At 40.2% G+C, this 24,387-nt stretch overlaps 1 protein-coding gene across 1 annotated transcript in view; it reads right to left on the reverse strand.

Annotated features, from left to right (window-relative positions):
* CUBN (cubilin) overlaps positions 1-24,387 on the reverse strand; it is a 313,379-nt gene that overhangs the window by 46,060 nt on the left and 242,932 nt on the right. The window contains exons 57-59 of the mRNA XM_008056348.2: positions 11,880-12,080; positions 7,660-7,789; positions 2,452-2,669 (exon numbers count right to left, since the gene is read on the reverse strand). Of these exons, the coding sequence (XP_008054539.1) occupies positions 2,452-2,669; positions 7,660-7,789; positions 11,880-12,080 (549 nt within the window). The remainder of the gene's footprint in view (positions 1-2,451; positions 2,670-7,659; positions 7,790-11,879; positions 12,081-24,387) is intronic.

A 24,387-nucleotide genomic window follows, 5' to 3' on the forward strand; every position in this document is an offset into this window, starting at 1 on the left:
CAAACTGTGAGTGTTCAATGATGCTTGAGTGGACAATGTCCCTGACAGTATAAGATTTTTCATTCTGTAAAATCACAGTAAGTCTAAAAATGCCTTCTTTTTTTTTGAGTTGGAGTCCCACTCTGTCGCCCAGACTGGAGTGCAGTGGCTGCTCCCAGCCACCGCAGCCTCGACCTGCTGGGCTCTGGAGATCCTTCCGCCCCAGCCTTCCGAGTAGCCGGAATTATAGGCACGCGCTACCACGTCCGGCTAATTTTTTTTTTTATTTTATTGTAGAGATGAGGTCTCGCTGCCCAGGCAGGTCTCGAACCCGCGGGCTCAGGCAATCCACTCATCTCAGCCTCCCAAAGGCGTGGGATTACAGGCTGAGCCACTGAGCCCGGCGAAAATGCCTTCTTTGTAGCACAGAAAAACAATCTAATCTAATGAGCTGCAGAACCCTGGCTAGCTTGGGAAGCTTCATGCAGATGACAACAGTGGTGAGGGCTTTAAGACAGTTCTTTCCATAGTCCTGTGAGACTATAACAGGAAAAGTAAAAACAACTTGAAAGGTAGTAGAGCAAATGCAAACAAATGCCATTTTGTTTAAAGTCTGTGCTAAAGCCAAGAATATATTTTTTGTACAAAAAAACTCCAAAGGAAAATTAATTTTGTTTTCAAAATAGCCTTCTGTCTTTTGCATGCCACTTCATTTACACAATTCTATTAAGGCGACACTGTCCTTCTGCCCATGAGACTTGTTTTCAAGTTATTGTTGAGACAAACTAAGTAGGGTAAGTGGCAAAGAGATTTCCTGACACAATTTGTCATGAGTCTGCAGTTTATTGGGAAGTCTTTAAAACACAAATGTCTAATTGCATCCCTTAAGAAATGCACACACACACACACACACACACACACACACACACACACAAACTTCAAATGTAAAGAAGTTGAAGGTAAGTTCTGTTTTCTATCAGGGAAATGAAGGTTATCCACACTTTGAGATGAGAAGGAAGAATTTTAAAAGTGAATCAGGGTTAGTATTGTAAGACACTACACAGGTCTTTCTAAGTCTTCACAGAATAAAGAATTTGTTTAGAGAGTTGTATGTTTTCAGAACATTAAGCACATCTATATTCAAATGGAAGAATCAAAAAACTTTCCAAAGGCAAATACTAATGATCGTAGACTGTGCCACTGATGCTGTCAAAATAAATAGGTAATTGATTAACTGCTTTTTATTTTAAATGATTCAAAGTTCTGAGTTAAATTGACATGAATAGTCATTTCTAACATGCAGTAGACACAAGCTGTGATAGCATTTTCCATTTATCCTCAGACCTAACTTTGCCTGTTGTCTCGAGGTGACTCCTAGACCACTCTCTCCAGCCCAAATTGCTGCCCAAGGTTCAACTTCCAACTAGATATCATCATTTAGATACCTCACAAGTCTTCTAACCCCCAAATACCCCAAACTAAACATAACAATCGTCCCGTAAATCTTAGTCTTCTAAAGTAGCATCATTCAATAAATTACTCACAGAAAGTCATCCTCAACTCATGTACTCATGTAATATATCATCAAGTTCCAAACACTAGCCTGGTGTGGTGGCTCACACCTATAATCCCAATACTTTGGGAAGCTGAGGCAGGACGATTGCTTGAGCCCAGGAGTTCGAAACCAGCCTAGACAACGCAGTAAGACCTCATTTCTATAAAAAATGTTTTTAAAAGTTCCAAATCCTGTACTCCCATGGTATTCTACCCTCTCCATTCCCGCTGTGTTCATTCAAGGCTTTGACATTTTCCCTCAAGATTTCTGTCATAGCTTCTTCCTTCACAGGTTGTAGGACCCTTGAGCCTTCCTTCACCCTACTGCCAAAAGTATCCTTTTATAGTAGAGTCCAGTCATGTAGTTTTTACTTAAAATACTGAGACTCTTCACGCTTTAATGACAAAGTTAACACAGGCAATGGAGCCTTCTTTCTTGACCAGACCTCTTGTCTGTCTTTGGACTCAACTTCTACCATTTTCCATAGGTGATAAAATGAGGTTCAAGCCTCATTTGAAGGTGGTTGTATAGACAGACTTTGCCTTTGTGTGCTGGAGAGGTACATTTGTTGAATAATTTTTTATAATATCAAAATACAGCACACATAATTTTTTTTTTTTTTGAGCTGAAGTCTCACTCTGTCGCCCAGACTGGAGTGCAGTGGCACGCTCCCGACCACCGTAGCCTCAACCTTCTGGACTCAGGCAATCCTCCCACCTCAGCCTTCCAAGTAGCTGGAACTACAGGCGCACGCTACTGCGCCCAGCTATGCACACATAATTTTAAAAGCCAAGACCTCATGTAACATATGCTTCTAAGCTTAAATAGGAAGCAACTGTAGTCAGTTGGGGAAAAAACTAAATAAAGCAGAAAGGTAACAGTCGTGGAAAAGAGATTTACATGTCCAAAACGCTTACCCAATGTCTCCTGGAAAACTATCTTCCAGCCTCTTGCTGTTTGAAATGAATCTGTCTTGAACACCAGGAGCATACTATTATTACTGCTCTTAATATTTGGTGGGCGCTTGGAACCGCAGAATTGTCCAAGAAGGGGATCACTGACATTGGCACCATCATAAATTGCCAGGTAGTCGTGCGAGCAGGAGGTGGAGGGAGCCACATCAAAATCACTGAACCTGTGAAATGTTCCTTGTTAATACTGATGTTCTTTAGTTGGACATCTATTAAATTATACCTTTAGTTTTTGTTTAAAAAAAAGAAAAAAAAAGACAAGACAAAAACTAACAGCAACACATCCAAGCTTCACTTGATAGGAAATGTTAGAAATAAGACACGACTGTACTGATCAGCTCAAAAGTTTAGCCCCAGATTTTTGAGTAACTACAATATGCCCAAACTGTGACAGCAGCTGGGGGTGTAAAGATGAGTAAGATACATTCCTCCACTTCAAGAAGTTCACAGTCTAGGACATATTAAAGGTCTTTTGAGGACAAGTTTTGCCAAGTAATGCTAATAATTATTTGTTATTCGAGCAGCACTTTAGATTTTCATTACCATTAAAAACAAAGTATTTGCTGGGGCTCCGTGGCTCAGCCTGTAATCCCCCGCCTTTGGGAGGCTGAGATGAGTGGATTGCCTGAGCCCGCGGGTTCAAGACCCACCCAGGCAGCGAGACCTCATCTCTACAATAAATCAAAAAATCAGCCGGGCCTGGTAGCGCATGCCTGGAATTCCGGCTACTTGGAAGGGCCGCTCCCGGCCACTGCACTCCAGTCTGGGCGACAGAGTGAGACTCCAACTCAAAAAAACCCAAAAAAACAAAACCAAGGTATTTGCTCTTCCCTTGTTATTTTATAAGATGAGGTGGTCCTATTATCTTATTCTTAACTTATGGAGAGAAGAAATGCTGTTTTTAGAATCATAGCTCCATTCTTGTTTTCACAGTCTCTTGTTTCCCTCTTTTGAAATGGAGCTTACAATAAAGTTAAGCGAACAATATGTAAAATCCAAACCATGGTATCAGGTGGGTAGAAAGATACCATCTGAGTTTCCAAAAGGACTCATACACATTTTGACTTTTTGTTTTATATCATTTTCCCAGTGGAGCACAGAAGATACAAAGAATGAAATGATGATGACGACAATGATGAAGGTGATGATTTTGACAGGTAGGAATATGAAATAAGTTGTTTCTCATAAAGGATATAAAATGAATAGAAGAAAAGAATCAGCTCAATTTTACTGGGTCTCACTTGATTGCACTAACAAGAAATTCACGTTTAAGATCAACATAGTGGTCACTGGAACTTCCCCACATAGTTCTAGTTCTCTGCCTTTCCAACACTTGGCAGGATTGCCCTTATGTATACACTTCGAGTTGTGGCATATCTGTAAGACTTGCTTTGGTCATGGAAATGCAAGCAGAAGGGATATGTATTACTTTCTAAAATAAGTTTTACAAACTACAATGCGCTTTGCCACATTGCCTTCCCACTGCAGTGATGATCATGAAAACAAATGTAGAAACGAAGCTTCCATCAGCCTGGGCTGCTGAGTGACCACAGAGCTTCCTTGCCAGTCCACATGGAGCATGCCCAGATGAATAAGAAATAAACTTGCTGAGTTAGGCTGTTGTGCCTTGGGGTTGTTTGTGACCACTTACAACCTATCTTGGAAGATATATCCCTAACTTTTCTTTAATGGTCTCATAGTGTTTCAATCTAGGCCTTATCCTTTGTTATTTTAAGTAACTGTTTCCAGAGTTTCTAAACAAACAAGGCCTCCTACATGGTTTTACTTTAGGATTTTATGGTGGGTTTATTATAGCTTATTTTTAAAAACTTGTTTAAATTATTTGATATCTTGCCCTCATTTCTGTAGGTTCTTTTGCTTTTTAAATTTTTTTTGTTAACAGCTTTCATAAATAACACATAATATGAAATACTTTAGAAAATATCGGATAATTAAATACTTTATTTGAACAGCCTTAGGAAAAAAAATCTGTTCATTATTTTCTTGAAAAGATTTTGGTTGGTTGAATGTTTTCAAACTTATAATAAAGAACAAAGTGAAAAAATTTTGATTTTCTTTTATTGCATGTAACATTTAATGTTCTTGCTATAGAAAATAAGAGCAGAGCAGTAGCTAGATAATTTCCAACAGCATTATATTTATTTTCATTCTCTGTCGAAGTTATTTTCCACAATAAAAATCCACAAAGAAAGATACCATCTGAGTTTCCAAAAGGACTCAAACACATTTTGGCTTTTTGTTTTATGTCATTTTCCCAGTGGAGCACAGAAGTATCTTTTTTTTTTTTTTGAGTTGGAGCCTCATTCTATCGCCCAGGCTGTAATGCAGTGGCACACTCACGGCCACTCCAACCCTTCCACTTCAGTCTTCTAAGTAGCTAGAAATACAGGGATGCACTATTAAGTCCAGCTAATTTTTGATTTATTGTAGAGATGAGGTCTCGCCAAGCTGCCTGGGCTGGTCTCGAACCCGCAGGCTCAGGCAATCCACTTGCCTTGGCCTCCCAAAAGTGCTGGGATTACAGGCTGAGCCACTGAGCCTGGCTGACAGAAATCTTATGTGGCAGGTATATTCTGAGAGACTTGGTAGAAGGATTTATGTTTTACTCATGTTGCCTGCCATCTTCTACACCACCTAGATTAGTATCCGTTTCATAGAATGTGGACTCTTAGAAAGTGCACAATAAATAATGTTCCGAACATGCAGATGTGAACTTTGACTATAGTAAGCTCTAGGACCTAGGCTAGAAACTAAAATAAATATGCATATTATACATATATGACATACATATCATATCTATATGAGTTCATATGCATATCAACCATGGTCTGAATGTTTGTGCTCCCCTAAATTTGTATATTGAAATTCTAATCTCCATGGTGATTGCACTGTATTAGAAGGCAGGGCCTTTGGGAAGTGATTAGATCACAGTGAGGAGGCCTGGTGAATAGAATTAGTGCCCTTATGAAAGAAGCCTGAAAGAACCCTCATGTCTTCCACCATTTGTGCACATAGCAAGAAAGTGCCTTGTTATGAGCCAGGAAATAGACCCTCAACAGACACCCAATCTGCCTTGGTCTTGGATTTCTCAACCTTCAGAGCTATGAGAATTTTCATTGCTTATAAGCTACCTGGTTTATGGTATTTTACTCTAGCAGCCCGAACAGACTAAGGCAATAATCCTATACATATAAGAAACAGAAGCCGGGCTCGGTGGCTCTGCCTGTAATCCCGCGCCTTTGGGAGGCTGAGGTGAGTGGATTGCCTGAGCCCGTGGGTTCGAGACCCGCCTGGGCAGCGAGACCTCATCTCTACAATAAATAAAAAATCAGCTGGGCATGGTAGCGTGCGTCTGTAATTCCGGCTACTCGGAAGGCTGAGGTGGAAGGATCGCCAGAGCCCAGTGGGTAGAGGCTGCAGTGGCCGGGAGTGGCCACTGCACTCCAGTCTGGGCGATGGAGTGAAACTCCAACTCAAAAAAAAAAAAGAAACAGTTACAGTGCCACAGCAGGGAACGACAGGAGCCACTCCTTGTGCTTCCACACCTGGGCAGGCATCCGTCATAGGCTTCCTGCTCCTGACAGTTTGTTCTTTTGACTCCAGGACTTAAAGGACTGTTTGGGGGCGAGCCCCTCGGGTCCCCTCCCACTGTGGGAGTTTTTCCATTCACTCAATAAATCCGGCTTTCTAAAAAATAAATAAATAAAGGACTCTGCCTCAAGAGCACAGTCTCCTTACAAATAGTTCAGGTGGGAGCTGGAAGTTTTGTCAAGGTTCAGCCTATAGACCACTTGCTGCCTGATACAGGAACCAAATCAGGCTTGGTGAGACCTGTCTTACATGCTGAGGGTCTGACTGACACACAGGGTCCCTGGAGGTAAACTCCAGGGAGTTCATAATCTTTAGGGCAGAAAGTGATCACAGACAAATGAGGGGAGATAGGCAGGTGTAGCCCTAGCCCATTAGGCTTCCATGTGGAAAATCCTGTTTTGCTGTGAACGATACCACCTTTCAGAGTTTTCTGCCATATGTCACTGAAATATGCCATCTTAGATGAAAGATGAACTTGATCATTCTGGAGAAAGGGAGGCTGCGTTCTCGTCATTGGTCTTGTAAGAAATAAGTAAAATTCAGGAGAGAGTTTACTAATGATGTAAAATATCTCTGACAGCATCAGTTTAGAGATGTTCTGATATATAAACAAAAATAAATTTCTTGGTTGGGTGCAGTGGTTCAGCCTGTAATCCCAGGACTTTGGGAGGCTGAGGCGAGAGGATTGCCTGAGCCTGGGATTTGAGACCAACCTGGGCAACTTGGTGAGATCTTGTCTCTACAATAAATCATAAAAACTAGCCGGGCGTGGTGGCATGTATCTGTAGTTCCAGCTACTTGAAAGGTTGAGGTGGAAGGATCGCCTAAGCCCAGCAGATTAAGGCTGCAGTGACCATAAGCATGCCACTGCACTCCAGCCTGGGCGACGAGAGTGAGATTCCAACTCAAAGACTAAAAGAATAAATAAATATATTTTTAAGAAGTCAGAAAATGTATCCTTTGGGAGACAGCATAGAAAAATACTAAGGTCACCATCTTTGGTGAAAATCTGACATGGATTCAGATTTTGACTTTTCATTTAAATCTTACATTGGGAAAGCTATTTGACTCTTCTGAGCTTCAATTTTCTCATCTGTGAAATGAAAATAATCTATATATTCCTAATGCAACTGTTTTAAGAATAAAATATGACAATTATGAAAAGTGTTCATCAAAGGTCCTTATGCATAATAAATGCCCAACAAATGGCAATTGCTGCCTCTTGCTCTTCCTACCCACCTCCCCCTTTGATTTCAGGGTAGACTTACCCCTTGACAACCCATTGTATGAAACTGTTTTGCAACTGCTGGAGAATTATAAGAATTGTTTTAGTTGGAGATCACCTGCTTTCCCCCCATAGTCACTGTTGGCTTGTGGAGAGAGTAGGAGGCCCATTTCCCAGGTTAAACTATCATACAGGAGCCTCACTCCTCTAGATTTCTCTATGAACTGCTGATGAGAATCAGTGCTCTCCATCCATAAAGGAACATCATTTCTGTAAGTCAAGCTGAAAGGATTTTCTTAAGAAAATTTGTCACCTACTTGAGCTGAATCACCCTGTCGTCACGAACGGTGATGGTATACACACAGTGCATGTTGTTTGGGTAGTCTGAGTACGAATACTCAGGACTCTTGATGATTCCAATGGAGAAGTTGAACACACCACCACAGGCTGCAACAGAAGACAATGGACAAACAGAAAAAATTATTACTCACCGCAAAATGGAAAAATGATTTTGAGATATTCTATACTATTGTGCATTTTCCACTAAGAAAGATAACATTTTTTTTTAAGTAACTTAAACCTCCCAACATTGTGTTTACAAATAATTCTGATTTTTCTACTGGGAGGGAAAGTAAGAGAAAGTAATGGAGTAGAAACAGAAAAGAATGGCTGGGTGTGGTGGCTCATGCCTGTAATCCCAGCACTTTGGGAGGCTGAGGTAGGAGGATCACTTGAGCCCGGGGGTTTGAGACCAGCTTAGCCAACATAGCATGATCTTGTCTACAAAAAGAAAGAAAGAAAGAAAAAACATAAGCCGAGTGTGGTGGCACGCACTTGTAGTCACAGCTACTCAGAAGGCTGAGGCAGGAGGATCGCCTGACCCCAGGAAGTTGAGGCTGCAGCGAGTTGTGATAGAGTCACAGCACTCAGAAGGAAGGAAGGAGGGGTGGGAGGGAGGAAGGAATATTTTGAGGTACATCTAGGAAAGGTCTGAGTGAAATTAACAGCCAAGGTGACAATGACAAGAAAGGAGACATCATGTGTTGGGATGTAACAGTCCCTCCCTTATATTTAACTGACAGAGGTAACTGAGAGTTTTGAAAAGGCAGTCAGAATCCAAGAGACGTTCCGGGCATCTGGATCTCAGAAAGACTGCAATCTAGAAATCTGCAGTATGCCGGGCTCGGTGGCTCAGCCTATAATCCCAGCACTTTGGGAGGCCGAGGTGAGTGGATTGCCTGAGCCTGCGGGATTGAGACCAGCCCAGGTGACTTGGCAAGACCTCGTCTCTACAATAAATCAAAAATTAGCTGGGCATGGTAGCGCGTGCCTGTAGTTCCAGCTACTTGGAAGACTGAGGCAGGAGGATCACCGGAGCCCAGCAGGTGGAGGTTGTGGTGGCCATGAGCATGCCACTACACTCCAGTCTGGGTGACAGAGTGAGACTCCAACACACAAAAAAAGAAAAGAAATCTGCAGTAATACAGACTCAAGTCTCCTCTGTCGGCTATAAAGTATTACAAGGTAGAGTTTTGGAAATAAGTTCTGGAACTTTCCAGTTTAGTTCTCTGTGGGCTCACATGCATGGCTTTTCAGTCCTGTGGATGTGGAATTGTAAGACTGCTAAGGATTATACTTGCTCAAATTTATATCACCGATTATCAACAAGTAAGAGGAGGCCAGGCTCCCTCCCCTCCAGACTCCAGCAACTGACAGCCCACAGCCCTTAGTTATGTACCCACTAGTCAATAAAACAATAGGCACAAACACATAATCAAGCTGCTCTATAAACAATATAAAGTTATTATTTCTGCTTAGGCTCACCATATAAGGAGGATCAGATTGTGCTATGTAATGACAGCAAATGCCCCAGTCTCACCATAGTGAGAAAGATGTATTATTATTTATTTTATGATTATAAAACTATAATGGGGTTAGCATATTTTGATGGTATTTCTATGGTTTTTGGTTTTTGAGTCAGAATCTCACTCTGTCTGCCAGGTTAGAGTGCAGTGGCACAACCATGGCTCACTGCAGCCTCGACCTCCTGGGCTAAGGTGATCCTTCCCCCTCAGCCTCAGCCTCTCTAGTAGCTGGGAGTATAGGTGCTCCCCTGCCCGGCTAATTTTTTTTTTTTTTGGAAAGATGAGGTCTCACTATGTTGGCTACGTCTTGGCCTCAAGTGATCCTCCCAGCTCAGAACCCCAAAGATCTGGGATTACAAGCATGGGCCACTGCACCCAGCAATGGTATTTCTGTGGTTTATGCCCTATCAATGGACATGTTCCACTTCATTTTTCTCAGAAATGAGAAGCAAACTGTGGCTGCCATGTGAGGTTCTTTGTTTATGTGTTGTTTTTGCCTCAGCTGAACCCACTTTGCAGGGACAGCTCTGCTCCGTATGTCTCATGTGCTCAGATCTGGGTCCATCTGTAAGTAAATTAAGTGTCAGACTTGGGCAGAAATTACTCCTTTTCATTTTATACACAATTACGTGATCTTAAAGTTTATCAAGGCCTAAATAACTTCCATCTTTATACATTGTCAGGATTTGAAGTCTTAATAGCAACAATACGTTCCTCCTCCCCCAAAAAAGAATTGAGGCCCTGTGAAAGTTTAGCCAATAAAATTACATGGTTTTATAGCCGCCATGTTTTCTTAGCTTTGGCTCTCTCCCCTACCTTGGGGAGGAGAATTTCTTCTCTCTCTCCTGCTCTCTCTCTTATTTACTTTCTAAATAAACTGCTTAAAACTTAAAAAAGGCCGGGCTCGGTGGCTCAGCCTGTAATCCCGCGCCTTTGGGAGGCTGAGGTGGGTGGATTGCCTGAACCCACGGGTTCGAGACCCACCTGGGCAGCGAAATCTCATCTCTACAGTAAAAAAAAAAAAAAAAAATCAGCCGGGCGTGGTAGCGCACGCCTGTAATTCCGGCTACTCGGAAGGCTGAGGCAGAAGGATCGCCGGAGCCCAGCAGGTCGAGGTTGCGGTGGCCGGGAGCAGCCACTGCACTCCAGTCTGGGCAACAGAGTGAGACACCAACTCAAAAAAAAAAAAAAACTTAAAAAAGAAAAAAAAACGACATGGTTTTATTTTGTTTTGTTTTTTTTCTTGAGACAGGGTCTCACTGTGTTGCCCCGGCTGGAGCACAGTAGTACGATCATAGTTCACTGCAGCCTCGGAGTCCTGAGTTCAGGTGATATTGCCTCCTCAGCCTCCCGAGTAGTTACGACTACAGGCTTGCACTACCATACTTGGCTAATTTTTAAGTATTTTTAGTAGAGCTGGAGAGTCTCACTATGTTGCCCAGGCTGATCTCAAATTCCTGGCTTCAAGCAATCTTCCCATCTCAGTCTTTCAAAGTGATAAAATTACAGGTGTGAGCTACCATGCCCAGCCCCAGTAACACTCTTTAAGAGAGATTTTCATATGAGGTACGTTGAACTTTGAGTACTGGGTTTTAGGAAAATGAGCAATTAAAGAGAAGAAAACTATAACGCAGAGGTTTAACGCTCCAAAGCAGCAGTTGTGCCAAAAGAATACAACAAATCAATCCTTCTCTTTATTCAATAAGGCAATGAGGGAGGAAATGGTAATGGCGCAGCTCTCTTCGGTTTGGGCCAACAGAGCTACAAAGCCACACATCATCAAACTCTACAAACGGCAGAAGTCAGGATTCAGGTAGCATCTAATGTGAATAAATTATGAAGGTCTTTTTCATAAGTAAATAAGCGTTTTTCATCTTTTCTGTGGATGGGAACAGTGATTTATTGTTCAACTTTCTACGTTTAGCAATGGGTTTGGTCAAGCAAAGACAAAACAAAGACAGCCCAGAAAGATTCTACAAGATTTGTGGTGCCAATTTGACTGAAGCTGGGATGCTGTGGGGAGAACACTGGCAGGAAACTAACCAAGCAGGAGAGGAAAGACTATTCAAGGCAGGGAAATACAATCTGACAATTTCCTGGAGAGCATCAAAGCCCTTTGCCCAGTCTGTGACTTGTCTTTTCACCTAGCCTTTGATACAAATAAGTTGAAAATTGTGGCACAGATGACTATATCAATCTCTTATTTCCCTTTAGGGCTTGAACGTTTTTCATAATGTTTAATTTTGTTCTATCAGATATATCTATTATATTCCTTTTAAATTTAGAAAACATTAATTTTCACAGTAACATGGTGACTTGGGAAATAAAACAGGCATCTGGATAATTCAGGCCAAAAGACACCTTTACATAATGTCTGAACAACTAAAGATAGCAGGAGTGTTCATTCTGACTTAAATTGCAAAACAAATCTTGCTTTTCCATTTGATTTTCAAAGAGTAGTTGTGGTCAAAGTACATGGAAAAAAACCTCTTTTTTTTCTTTTTAAGAAAAACATCGAAGTATTTTTATACGATGCCCTTAATTGACTATTTTTTTTCCTTAAGGTTTCTGAATGTTCGAGTTGGTGATATATGCAACCACAATGACCACTCCCTTTGTAAATTACTCAAGAAAAAAAGAAAATTCAAAACTTTATCCTTATGGCTACTCACAGGTTATCCTGTAGGAAAATTTGAATCCAAAGTCTGTGATTTGCGCATTAGAGTAGAAGTTCAGTAGCACTGGCCCGGTGGTGGCAATAGAAGCCAGCATCTCATCACCACACACGGTAGCGAAAGGGGTGGCCGCCACGCTAGAGCCCCTGAAGATGTGTACCCCATCGCTGTCACAGCTTCCCGTCACGGCTGAGCGTGCTGTACAAAGCATGGAACAACAGCATTGTGATTAGAAACACCATTAGCCTTCAACGCTATCAGCACGAAAACAAAAATGTTATGGCCCCTAGGTTAGGTGTTGCAATTTGCACCCCACAGCATTTTATTTATTTGTTTGTTTATTTATTTTTGGAGTCAGAGTCTCACTCTGTCACCCAGGAGTGCAGAGGCATGCTCACGGTTCATAGCAAACTCGACCTCCTGAGCTCAGGTGATCCTTCTGCCTTAGCCTCCCAAGTAGCTGGGATTACAGACATGTACCACCATATCTGGCTAATTTTTTAATTTTTTTATAGAGAGGAGGTCTTGCTATATTTCCCAGGCTGGTCTCAAACTTGTGGGTGCAAGCAACCCTCTTGTTCCAGCCTCCAAAAATACTGAAATTACAGGTGTGAGCCACTGCGCCTGGCTCCTACAGCATTTTAGACGTTTGACGTTCCTCCAAATTCTACGTTTTCATCACCATGTAGAGAAACCTTGTACCCACCAACAGTTACTCCCAGTCTCGTCGTCCCTATTTACAGCTCTTCCAGTCCTAGGCAAATCCACTTTCTGTCTCTATGGATTTGTCTATTCTGTACATTTCACATAAACAGTCAGCAATTGCTATAAAAATTAAATAAGAATCAAGAGACTGCTACCTTTATTTCCTGAAGAAAAGATGTTTTCCCTAATTACAAAACAAGGACAGGGATGAGAAAGCAAGTAGAGCTTCACAATAGATACATTCCACTTTGAACAATTTGTAATTTTCTTCCTTTATAAACTGACTTCTTTAATTCAGTGATCGTGAACTGGAGAGCATTTGCCTTTCAGGGGATGTTTGACAATATCTGAAGACATTTGCTGCTGTCACATTGGAGAGTGGGGTAGGGTCCTGGGATGCTACCAAATATGCTGCAATACACAGGACAACCTCTACATTCCCAAGTCTCCTGTCACAAAAAACCACCTAAGGCCAGGTGTGGTGGCTCAAGCTTGTAATCTCAGCACTTTGGGAGGCAGAGGCAAGAGGATTGCCAGAGCCCAGGGGTTCGAGACCAGCCTGGGCAACTTTGCAGGTCCTCATCTGAGGCTGAGGTGAGTGGATTGCCTGAGCCCGCGGGTTTGAGACCTGCCTGGGCAGCGAGACCTCATCTCTACAATAAATCAAAAAATCAGCCAGGAGTGGTAGCGCATGCCTGTAATTCCAGCTACTTGAAAGGCTGAGGCAGAAGGATCGCCGGAGCCCAGCAGGTTAAGGTTGCGGTGGCCGGGAGCGGCCACTGCACTCCAGCTGGGTGACAGAGTGAGACTCCAACTCAAAAAAAAAAAAAAAATTAGAAGGGAGTGGTGGCACATGCCTGTGGTTCCACCTACTTGGAAGGCTGAGGCAGAAGGATCACCTGGGCCCAGCAGGTAGAGACTGCAGTGGCCATTAGCGTGCCACTGTACTCCAGCCTCTAGCCTGGTGACAGAGTGAAACGCCAACTCAAAACAAACAAACAAACAAACAAACAAAGAAAAAAGAGAAAAACACCTGGCCCAAAATGTCAGTAGCTTTGCTATTGAGAGACCTTGCTCCAAGCCCTTGTATGGATAAAGGACTCCTACTATGGAGAGATCATTAGAAATTCCTTAATGTTTCTCAAACAAACATTTGAAAAGTCCACACAAATGATATTACTTTCAGAATTTAGTAATTGCCAAGTTACATATTATTGTTTTGTTTTCTAATGATAAAACAAATATATACTTCAGCCTCTTCTTCAAAGAAAAATGTGAAACAAAATAAGAAATTTAAGACAACTTTTACTGTTACAACATATCCAATCATATTATTAGGTGAATATATACTGTTAAAACTTGATTGAGATCACACTGAGCACACTGTTTTGTAACCTAATTTTTATTCATGTAAAATGCCATACATCATGCATTTTTATGAAATTAGATATTTTCTAAAACATTATATTAATGCCTATATCAAATTCCAACATATGTCTATGTGCCATCCTATGTTCAATCCCCTATTGCCTGATAATTCTATCTACGCCACATTTTTGGGACTAAAAATATGGTCAAAATAAACATTCTTGTACATAAATACTTGAAGAAATTTTTCATTATTTCATGAGAATAAGTTGTTAGAAGTTGAGTTACTAGCGCTAAATTAAGATTCCTTTTCAGGTTTACCAAATGGCCCCTTGGATAGGTGCTACCAACTCACACTCCCACTGTATTTTAGGTATTTGACATTCTTTCCAATTCTATATTTTCATCCCTGTGGAGAAACCTTGTACCCATTGACAAGCACTCCCAGTCACATAAATAGCATCATGCAATGTATGACCTTTTGTGACTGGCTTCTTTTACTTAGTATAATGCTTCTGAGGTTTGTCCATGTTGTAGCACATGCCAGTACTTCAGTCCTCTTCATGGCTGAATAACATTCCAGTGCATGCTATATGACATTTGTTTATCCATCCAATGGACATTTGTTTTGCTTCCACCTTTTGACTATTATGAGTAATGTTGCTATGAACAGTCATGGACAAGTTTTCATGTGGGCATATGTTTTAAATTCTTTTGAGAATACAACTAGGAGGTGGAATTACTGGCTCAAAAATTAAGTATGTAATTCTATAAGAAACTTCCAGTTGATTCTTCAAAGTGGTTATGTCAACATACATCCTCACCAGGAATACATGAGACTTTCAGCTGCTCTGCGGGCTTGCCAACATTTGATATTGTAAGCCTTTTCAATTTTAGCCATCCCAGTGTGTATGAAATTAAACCTCAATGTGATATTTAATTTGCATTGCTCTTATGATTAATGATTATTCTTTCTCTTCTCATTTACAAATAACAACAGCAAAATTTTTTCATTTCATGTGGACGCTAACCTAACATATTTCCAAAAACTCGCCTCACCTTAACACACAAAGTCTACCAACTTAACAAATCCTCCACTGGAAATGACTAAAACTATATTACAATAGTTTATATGAGAACATACTATGGTATAATGGACTCTAAAATCAGACTGCATGTTTGCTGTTAGAACACTCTTCTTATAAGAGTGTTCTGGAGAACTTTATGATACACATTTGCTTTGTAATTTCAAGACCCCTGGCCATGGACTTTGGTTCAAGGATGAACACGTGACACAAGTGAATTCAATAATGGTGAATTTCAATTCCCTTACTTGAAACTTGAAATAGAGGCAGCAGCATGCAGGTAGATATAACAACCAAAAAATAATCCCTGATTTGTGGCATTTGCCAATTTCCATGCTGCAAATACTTCCACCATAGTCAATTTCAAGCTGCTAACATGAAGTCATCAGATGCAGAACTGGGAATAGATAAGCAAAATTGACTCTTGCAAGATGGTGCAAGCCAACTCTAGTCTACCACTGGATAGAGTCATCTCTCTTTCTAGATGTGGGTAAGGCCCACATGCCTTTCACTTAGAAGGCAGCTTCCCTGTAGCAATGAGAGGAGCCAGCCGTAGGGTAAGGCTTATCCTTCAGTGGCACAAAGTAAGAACAGAATCAGCAGACTGTTTGATTACATCATTAAGATGCTGGATTAAGAGCTTTGAGGCATAGCCAACTTTGACACCTTCTAAAAGTAAAAAGCAGTATATTTTCTTTTGTATTTAAAGCAAGTTAAATTGTTTCCTAGTAATTGTGCCATAAAAGTTCCTAATTGATAGAGCAGATATTTTATTAGTATAGTTGTTGTTACTATTGTTTATACAACCCCACCATCCTGAGCAACTGTTGATAGCTTGATTGATTACTCCAAGGGACATCAGACGCAATCCCGGCCAGTCAGGTGTGCCCAAACTGTAACTGAGTGAGAAAGCCATTGGAGGGAACCAAAGATGTTAAACTTGGAAACTATCCATAGCCATATTTCCTGACACATGGAGGAAGCCAGGCTATTGTAAGGGAAAAAGAACTTGTCATGAAGAGAGCGGAAAAAAGAGGGGGATAGAGAAAGCATGCTGAAAATATTCTTGTCCCTGGTGTTCCTTGTTCTAGAAGTCTTTCTTTTGATGAGATGAGAAAACCCAGTATGCGTCTTATAAACCTCATATTTAAGCTAACTGGAAAATAATCTCTCACTTTTAGCTCCAAGAATCTTGTCAAATATATTTTTTAACATATCTGTACATTAAAGAATCCCCCCTCTTTTATGGGTATCAGTATTATCTTAAGGAAAATTGACACCTTTATCAGAAAATATCTATGCAGTTTTTTCTTAAGTCATTTTAAGAACACATTCGAGTCCTTGCCTAAGTTTTCACCCAGCCTGAAGAAATCTTAAGGTATCAATTCAAGATATATATATTAAATTAACCTCAGAGAATTTTGAAAAACCTAGAATATCAATGCTTATCTACAAATTAAAAGTGTGCAAGACTTAACTTTGATGACCTTATGATGTAATTAGAAGCAGTGTAACATTAGAAAAACAGGACAAAACGTAAATAAATTCAACTCAGATTCATGGTTTGAATAATGCCAAATATGTGCCATAATTATAACCTCAGAATGTGACTTCAAGACATCAAAAGCTCCATTAGAGTTTTTAAAATTCAAAGTAAATGAGTTTGAGAATAAAAAAGTGTGCATTCATTACAGAAATACATTTAGCAATAATATATAAATTGTAAAACCAAAATCACAGAATGCAGGAAAATATTGCTGATGCTTGACTGAAATCTTGGTCCCATATTTGGTCAAAAGAACTGCTAGGCAAGTGTCCTTCAAATATTAAACAGTTGGTTTTTAAGTTGTGGCCTAACCCTATCAAAAACTCAACAATAAGGAAGTTGGTTGGGAGACGTTAGAGGAAGTTGAGAGGGGATTTCAATTGTTTCTTGCAGATGACAATAGAATAACAAATTATTAAACAAATCATTCAAGGCAATCTGCTCATTCTCAAAACCTGATTCAGTAGATGTGAAAGTTAGGATATTCGGTAACTTGCTTCATGGATTAAAACATTCTTGTATCTTTTCTGACAGTCATTTCGTCACGGTAGAATGTCCTCACAAATTTTGTTCATAAGAAATCAAATATCTACATAAAGTCAGAAGTTGGTAAAGTTACCAAAGTCTAAGAACATATCAGGGATTATGTACAGGAACACAGTAAGAAAATGAGATATAAATATTCCTTACATGTCAATTAATTCACAGACATACATCTTTTTTGTAATCTCTGTATATCACATCACTGCATTATAGCAAAGTTATGAGTCTGATTCTTTAATGAGAAGATACTTGATGACAAAGACCAAAGATGTCATAAAATAATTATATTAAACACGTTTCCATAATTATAGGAGGAGCCAATTGCATATAGAATTGAAATATATACAATACTTTCAAGTAGAATACAGTTAAATGCACTTGGGATGGTTGTCTTTTAGGGAGAGGAGGGAACTTAGTTAAGGTTTGGAAAAAGTTCTTCAAGGAGCAAGATGGATATCAAAGTTGAGTTTATGACCAAGAGGTGACATTGAATCAGACTTAGTCTCACCAGGAATAGAAGTATCCTGAAATTGAACAATACTTTCTTAATGAACCAGAGTCCGTGTCATGGGACAGGAAACTACAGTCATTCTTCACTTGATCTTCAGTAAGTAATTTGATATATATTTATTGCTGAAATGCATGAGCTGTAAAATGATTCTCTGTGGTTTGTTATTACAGCAATTTTCTATCCTTCTGCAAAGCTTTATAACATGTTTACTGTCTGAAATGGTAAGGTTCTATGCAATGTAGTGAAATTTAATTTTTATTATATTTTTCTGGGCTTTATTACAACGCAACATTTAAATCTGAATCCCATCAGGATTCCAAGAACTTGGAAAGAATTGAAAGGAAACTAAAAATGAGTAATTCAGCAAATAGTATAGACTTGTGGAATTTAGTTGAAGACTGCAAATTGCAATTGTGCTCCAGAGAGAGAGAGAGAGAGAGAGAGAGAGAGAGAGAGAGACAGAGAGAGAGAAAGCAAGATAATCTTTTGGTTGAAATATTTTTGAATTGTGGATATGATCAAGTCTTTTCAGTTAAGTAGAAACAGGTTCTTGGGAGAGGCACATGAATCAGGAGGTAGTGATGACAGATCTGTCGGCTGCTCGATTAACTTCACCCTGAGTAGCTTGGAGATTGGTCTCCTCAATGGAGGAAAGATTCTGTAGAGGGAGAATCCCATGCTAGCACAGAACTAAGCTCCATCGAGTGGTGAAGGCCAAAACCTTAAAACAAAGCAAGGTCAAGTGTAACACAGGCAAGCAAGGGATCTCACAGAAACTAATCTTTCCTCTAGTGCTCTGTCAATGTGAATAAAATATCAACAGGAAACATTTCAAAAGGATCATGGCCCAACTTTTTCTAAAATATTATAAAATGTGGCCACCTTCTGAATTATTTAGAAACAACTGAGAAAGCAATGAGAAGAAATGGCAAGTAGTTGAGTAAAGTCATTTTTTTTTTAAAAAAAGCTTATTAAATAGGAGAAATATAAAATAAAACAACTGACAAAACTCAACTATGCTTCTTGATGGAGAAATAGAAAAATCTAAAATTTTCTTTACTTTTAGTTTTCTCTTGGATGTAGCCTGTAAACCAAGACTTCCAAGTTAATCAAAGATAATTCAGGCAGATATTAGGTAGAACTTTCTACCTGACTGCTCTGGAAATCCAACCCTGTTTCTCTTGGGGCTTTGAGACCCCTAGAAGACAATGAGCAAAAGTATTTGCACTTTTGTGCTTCCATTGCATGTGCTAAGTGTTGCTGTACCATCCAATGCTTATCAAGAGTTACTCTGGATGTGGGAAAAACTGAGTTTACAATTTGCCTCCTTGTAGGTTTTTTTTTTGAGTCAGGGTCTCATTCTGTCACCCAAGCTGCTCACTGCAGCCTCGATCTCCTGGGCTCAGGTAATCTTCCCACTTTGGCATCCAGAGGAGCTGGGACTACAGGGATACATCACCATACCCCACTAAATCCATGTAGGATTTTTAAATTAAGAATGTCTAACAAGAGTACCTGCATAATGAACATCTGTATACCTAACCCTGAATTGTATCCCACATCTTTAAAATTTAAAAAAAAAAGTGAATCAATGCTATTATTCAACTTTTCTTTTTTTGGGGGGGAGGTCGGAGTCTCACTCTGTCACCCAGGCTGGAGTACAGTGGTATTCTCACAGCCACTGCAGCCTCGACATGCAGGATCAGGCGATCCTTCTGCCTCAGTATTCCAAGTAGCTGGAACTACAAGTGTGCACCACCATGCCTGGTTAATTTTTCATGATTTATTGTAGAGACAGGGTCTCACCAAGTTGCCCAGACTGGTCTCGAACCTGTGGGCTCAGAAAATCCTCCCACCTCTGTCCCAAAGTGCTGGGATTACAGGTGTGAGCCACTGCGCCTGTCTATTATCCAACTTTTTAACAGTACAAAAATCAAGGTGTAAAGTGTATCTGCATAATGAACATTTGTATACCTAACCCTGAATTATACTCCACATCTTTAAAATAAAAAATTTTTAAAAAGAAAAATTAAGGTGTAGAAGGCATTGGCTTCCCTAGGTTACCTTATCTGCTAAGTGCTTTGTCTATGAAGTAAGCAACAACAACAGAACAAAACAAAAACAACTGGGTCTACAATTTTTTTAGCAGATTGAGGGCATCTATTTGGCCACATGAATAACAATATTTTTAGGCTGCTCAATATTTGTGAAAACAAAATAAGTATTTGTTTAATACACCCAATACCAAAATAAGTACAAACATTGGTAGACTGTAGTTCACAGAATGTCTAGTATTAAAAACTTAAAAATAATGAGAAAGAGAAATGTAGACCAACATAAACACACCTTCAGAGCAACTTACTTTGTGGTAAGTGGAAAGTGGGTCACTGAACCTTTATAACCTAAGTGCGTGGTTGAATAATATGTATTTTTGCTCAAATAGTAAAATTTTCCCTAACCAGTTGCCAGTTGTCAATGTCTAGTAGACACAATATAGGAAAAAGTGTGTTTCCTCATAGTACTTTGTAGCCTGGAACAGCCCATCCGCTTTTTTTTTTTTTTCCTTTTTTGCCAAATTCCACCTATTATATTAATGGCCTATCAAGATATCAGATCTAGAACCTTCATTACCTATGTCAACAGTGGCTCTGCTGATACACTGGGCTCAGAACTGCTTAGCTGTTAGAACAGAATCTCTCAGAAACAGTTCCTACTGCCTACCGCAGCTAGAAAGGCCAAGACTCTTTCAATATAACTATGACCTTCCTTGAGAGCAATTATGGGTTTTATCACAACGTACTGCATACAAGTCCCTCAGGCTCACTTTAGAAGGGCTGGGGAAATGTTGTTTTTACTCTGGCTAGTGAATCTCCAGCTTGTGAATGGTATTCAACAAACACCAGCACACCAGCATTGACATGGTTAACGGTAAGAATAGAATTATAAAACAAATTTGATGAATGTTGCCCTTTTGGGAAATCATCATCATTCAATGCATCGGTAGCTAGAAATTACTCACTTAGCAGTTTGAAAATGCCGAGTACTTATAACACTGGAAATGTCACAAGGCGTGATCATAAGGATATCATCTTAGGAAAAAAAATCAGTCTTCAATGGGGTGAGGATTAGCAAATCCATTCGTGGAAGCAGAAATCACTTAATCTGGGCTGGGCTCCGTGGCTCTCAGCCTGTAATCCCATGCTTTGGGAGGCCGAGGTGAGTGAACTGCCTGAGCCCGTGGGTTCGAGACCCGCCTGGGCAACTTGGCAAGACCTCATCTCTACAATAAATCAAAAAAATTAGCCGAGTGTGGTAGTGCACGCCTGTAGTACCAGTTACTTGGAAGGCTGAGGTGGAAAGATCACTGGAGCCCAGCAGGTCGAGCTGTGGTGGCTGGGAGCGGCCACTGCACTCCAGTCTGGGTGACAGAGTGAGTCTCCAACTCAAAAAAAAAATCACTTAATCTGGCATTATTTGACTTTCATAACTACTACCATATGGATTATAGATATTGTTTATAGATATGCACGTATAGTAAAACACTGCTTATGTAAAACAAATCGATGATTAGAAAGAAAGATGACATAATTTGCACAGTCTCGTGATTAGTAACTGTCTGACCTGGCATTGAGACCCAAGCTAGATGCTGCCTCTCTTCCATGACCCTCCACATCAGATATTCCAGAGTATCTTGCCCATTCAGCTGAGCTCATAATAATACACATACCATTGATAGCAGCAGTACTTTTTGTGGTTTATAATATATTTACCAGCGTCCCCTCTTGCCATCTGAATGGTATTGGCATACGACATTCTTGTGTTTATTTAACTTAATGAGTTCAAGTTCAAGTACAACAACCTAACCTACACCTTTCTCACTCTGCTATTAAAATAATTATATCCAATTATAAAAAAATACAAGAGTTATAAAGAAGAAAATAAATATCACCTATAAATATATCACACAGTGGTGACAACTCCCACAGTACTGCTTAATAGCCTTATAGGTTTTATCCACAAATATGCTATTTTAAAAAGAAAATTGGATGGCTGGGCATGGTAGCTTACGCCTATAATCCCAGCACTTTGGGAGGTTGAGGTGGAAGGATTGCTTGAGCCCAGGAGTTTGAGGCCAGCCTGGGCAACAGAGCAAGAACTGGTCTCTACAAAAAATTTTTAAAATGAGGTGGGCATGGTGGCATGTACCTGTAGTCTCAGTTACTCGGGATTATGATATGGAAGGATTATCTGAGCCCAAGAGGTTAAGGCTGCAGTAAGCCATGATTGTGCCATTGCACTCCAGCCTGGGAAACAGAGTGAGACTCTGACTCAAAATAAAATAAAATAAAATAAAATGAAAAGAAAATTGGATTATGTTAGAGAAACTATTTTACCCTCCCTAATCCTTCACATATCGTGAACATCTTTTTGTATTACTGGGATTTTGTTCTAGCAAATATTGAAAAAATTATCTTTTACTTCATATTCCATTTTTACCAGTGACATAAATCGATTTATACTTGGCATATCTTAGCAAACACATGTGCCAAAAAATGTAACTGCAGAGATGTCGGAAAAGGAGGTGAGGTCATAGAAAAAGGATGTGCAAAGGGCTTTGTATAACTTATCAGTTTATAAGTTCCAACATGTCATTTTTATTTTTATAAACCATAAATGTCCCAGATGTTGAAAACATTTTGCTAAGTGTAACTTTTCACTGCCACAGGAGCCTAACCCCAAAGAAAGAAATTTTGAATATGCAGAGGTAGCTTGATAAATTTACAGATAAAGTTGTAGTTTCAAAATACAAAAATAGGGCAAGCATGGTGGCTCACATCTGCAATCCTGGCACTTTGGGAGGCCGAGGCAGAAGGATTACATGAGTCCAGGAGTACGAAACCAGCCTTGGCAGCATAGTGATATCTCATCGCTACAAAAAAACAATTAGGCAGGCATGGTTGCCTGCACCTGTGGGCCCAGCTACTGGGAGGCTGAGGCAGAAGGATCGCCTGAGCCCAGGAGACCAAGGCTGTGATGGATGAGCTATGATCATACACTCCAGCTTGGGCAACAGAGTGAAAACCCTGACTGTTCAAAAGATTTGTAAAAATATGTAAATATGATTATAAGTGGTTGAAAATCTCCATCTATTTGAAGGCATTTTCTGTCCGCAGTGTCACAGTATCCATCAAACGCCAAGACCCAGCCCAGCCCAAATCAGCATCTACACTGCTCCCTCGGCCCACCAGTCCATGGCCTAGGGCTGGGAAATGAACACAAAGGGGCACTTGTGGGTAGGAATTCCAGCACTGAGGCATCAGGACTGGGAAGACAACAAGATGACAAAGAGAAAGAAGATGAAGGAACACCCCATGGTAAGAAAAAAAATATATATGTATATAATATTATAATAATTTATAATAATAATAAATCATGTAATAAATATAACAATATAATAATAATGTATTACCATAATTATAAAAGAGCACAAGTATTAATTTTATTAATTCACTCACTCAATATTTATTGAGCATCTATGATGCCTCAACAAAGGCAGTTTTGCTGGTAGTTAGTGCATTCACAAATGTGGGTGTGTGTATGTGTGTAGAATGTAAATGCAAATGAATACATTAAAAGCTACATTATGCTGGGCGCGGTGGCTCATACTTGTAATCCCAGCACTTTGGGAGGCCTAGACAGGAGGATGGCATGAGCCCAAGAGTTCGAGACCAGTCTAGGCAACATTACGAGAACTCATCTCTACAAAAAAATCAAAAAATTAGCCAAGAGTGGTGGCACGTGCCTGTCTGTCGTCCCAGCTACTTGGGAGGCTGAGGCAGAAGGATCGTCTGAGACCAGGAGGTCAAGGTTGCAGTAAGCTATGATTGTACCACTGCACTCTAGCCTGGGTGACAGAGTGAGACCCCTTACTCAAACAAACCAACAAATAAATAAATAAATAGATGCTTTAAAAGCTATGTTAACATGTAACATATCTCAGACTTTTTTCTTTAAGCAATTTATGCAACGCTCGTGTTCTTGAAGTTCTTGCTCTATTTTTTTCACTTCTGAATGGAATATATAGAATGGTACTTGTGTTCTTTAAAACAGAAAGAACCCCAACACCTGGTCCACACACTGGTACTAGTCTGTGGCCTGTTGGGAACCAGGCCACACAGCAGGAGGTGAGTGGCAGGTGAGCAAACCAAGTTTTGTCTGTATTTACAGCCATTTCTGAACACTTGAATCACCTCCTGAACTCTGCCTCCTATTCGATTCTTATAGGAGTGCAAACCCTATTGTGAACTGCACATGCAAGGGATCTAGGTTGCACGCTCCTTACGAGAATCTTTGCCTGATGATCTGAGGTGGAGCTGAGGCGGTGATGCTAGCGCTGGGGAGTGGCTGCAAATACAGATTAACATTAGCTGTGAGGTTTGACTGCACAGAGAACATAATGAATCAGTGGCTTGCAGACTCATATCAAACCCCTATAGGTGAGTGGCAAGTGAGTTGATATACTTCAATTGTACAGCTGCATCGGGTGGCAGACTTTAAGTCAAAATCAGACATTTATTTTAGTTTGTGCATGGCCCACCCATTATTTTATTTCCCACTTCCATCCATGCTTCTTTGATGCACTGTGTACTTGTCTCAGTCACAGTTTTGGTGAGCCCATAAGCTAACCCTAGCCAAAATGAGTAAAAAACAAACATCACTGGAGAGCTTCTTTAAAAAGGGGGAACT

The sequence above is a fragment of the Carlito syrichta genome, unplaced genomic scaffold (genome assembly GCF_000164805.1).
Source record: "Carlito syrichta isolate Samal-C Ts95f unplaced genomic scaffold, Tarsius_syrichta-2.0.1 Scaffold302327, whole genome shotgun sequence".
Taxonomy (NCBI): Eukaryota; Metazoa; Chordata; class Mammalia; order Primates; family Tarsiidae; genus Carlito; species Carlito syrichta.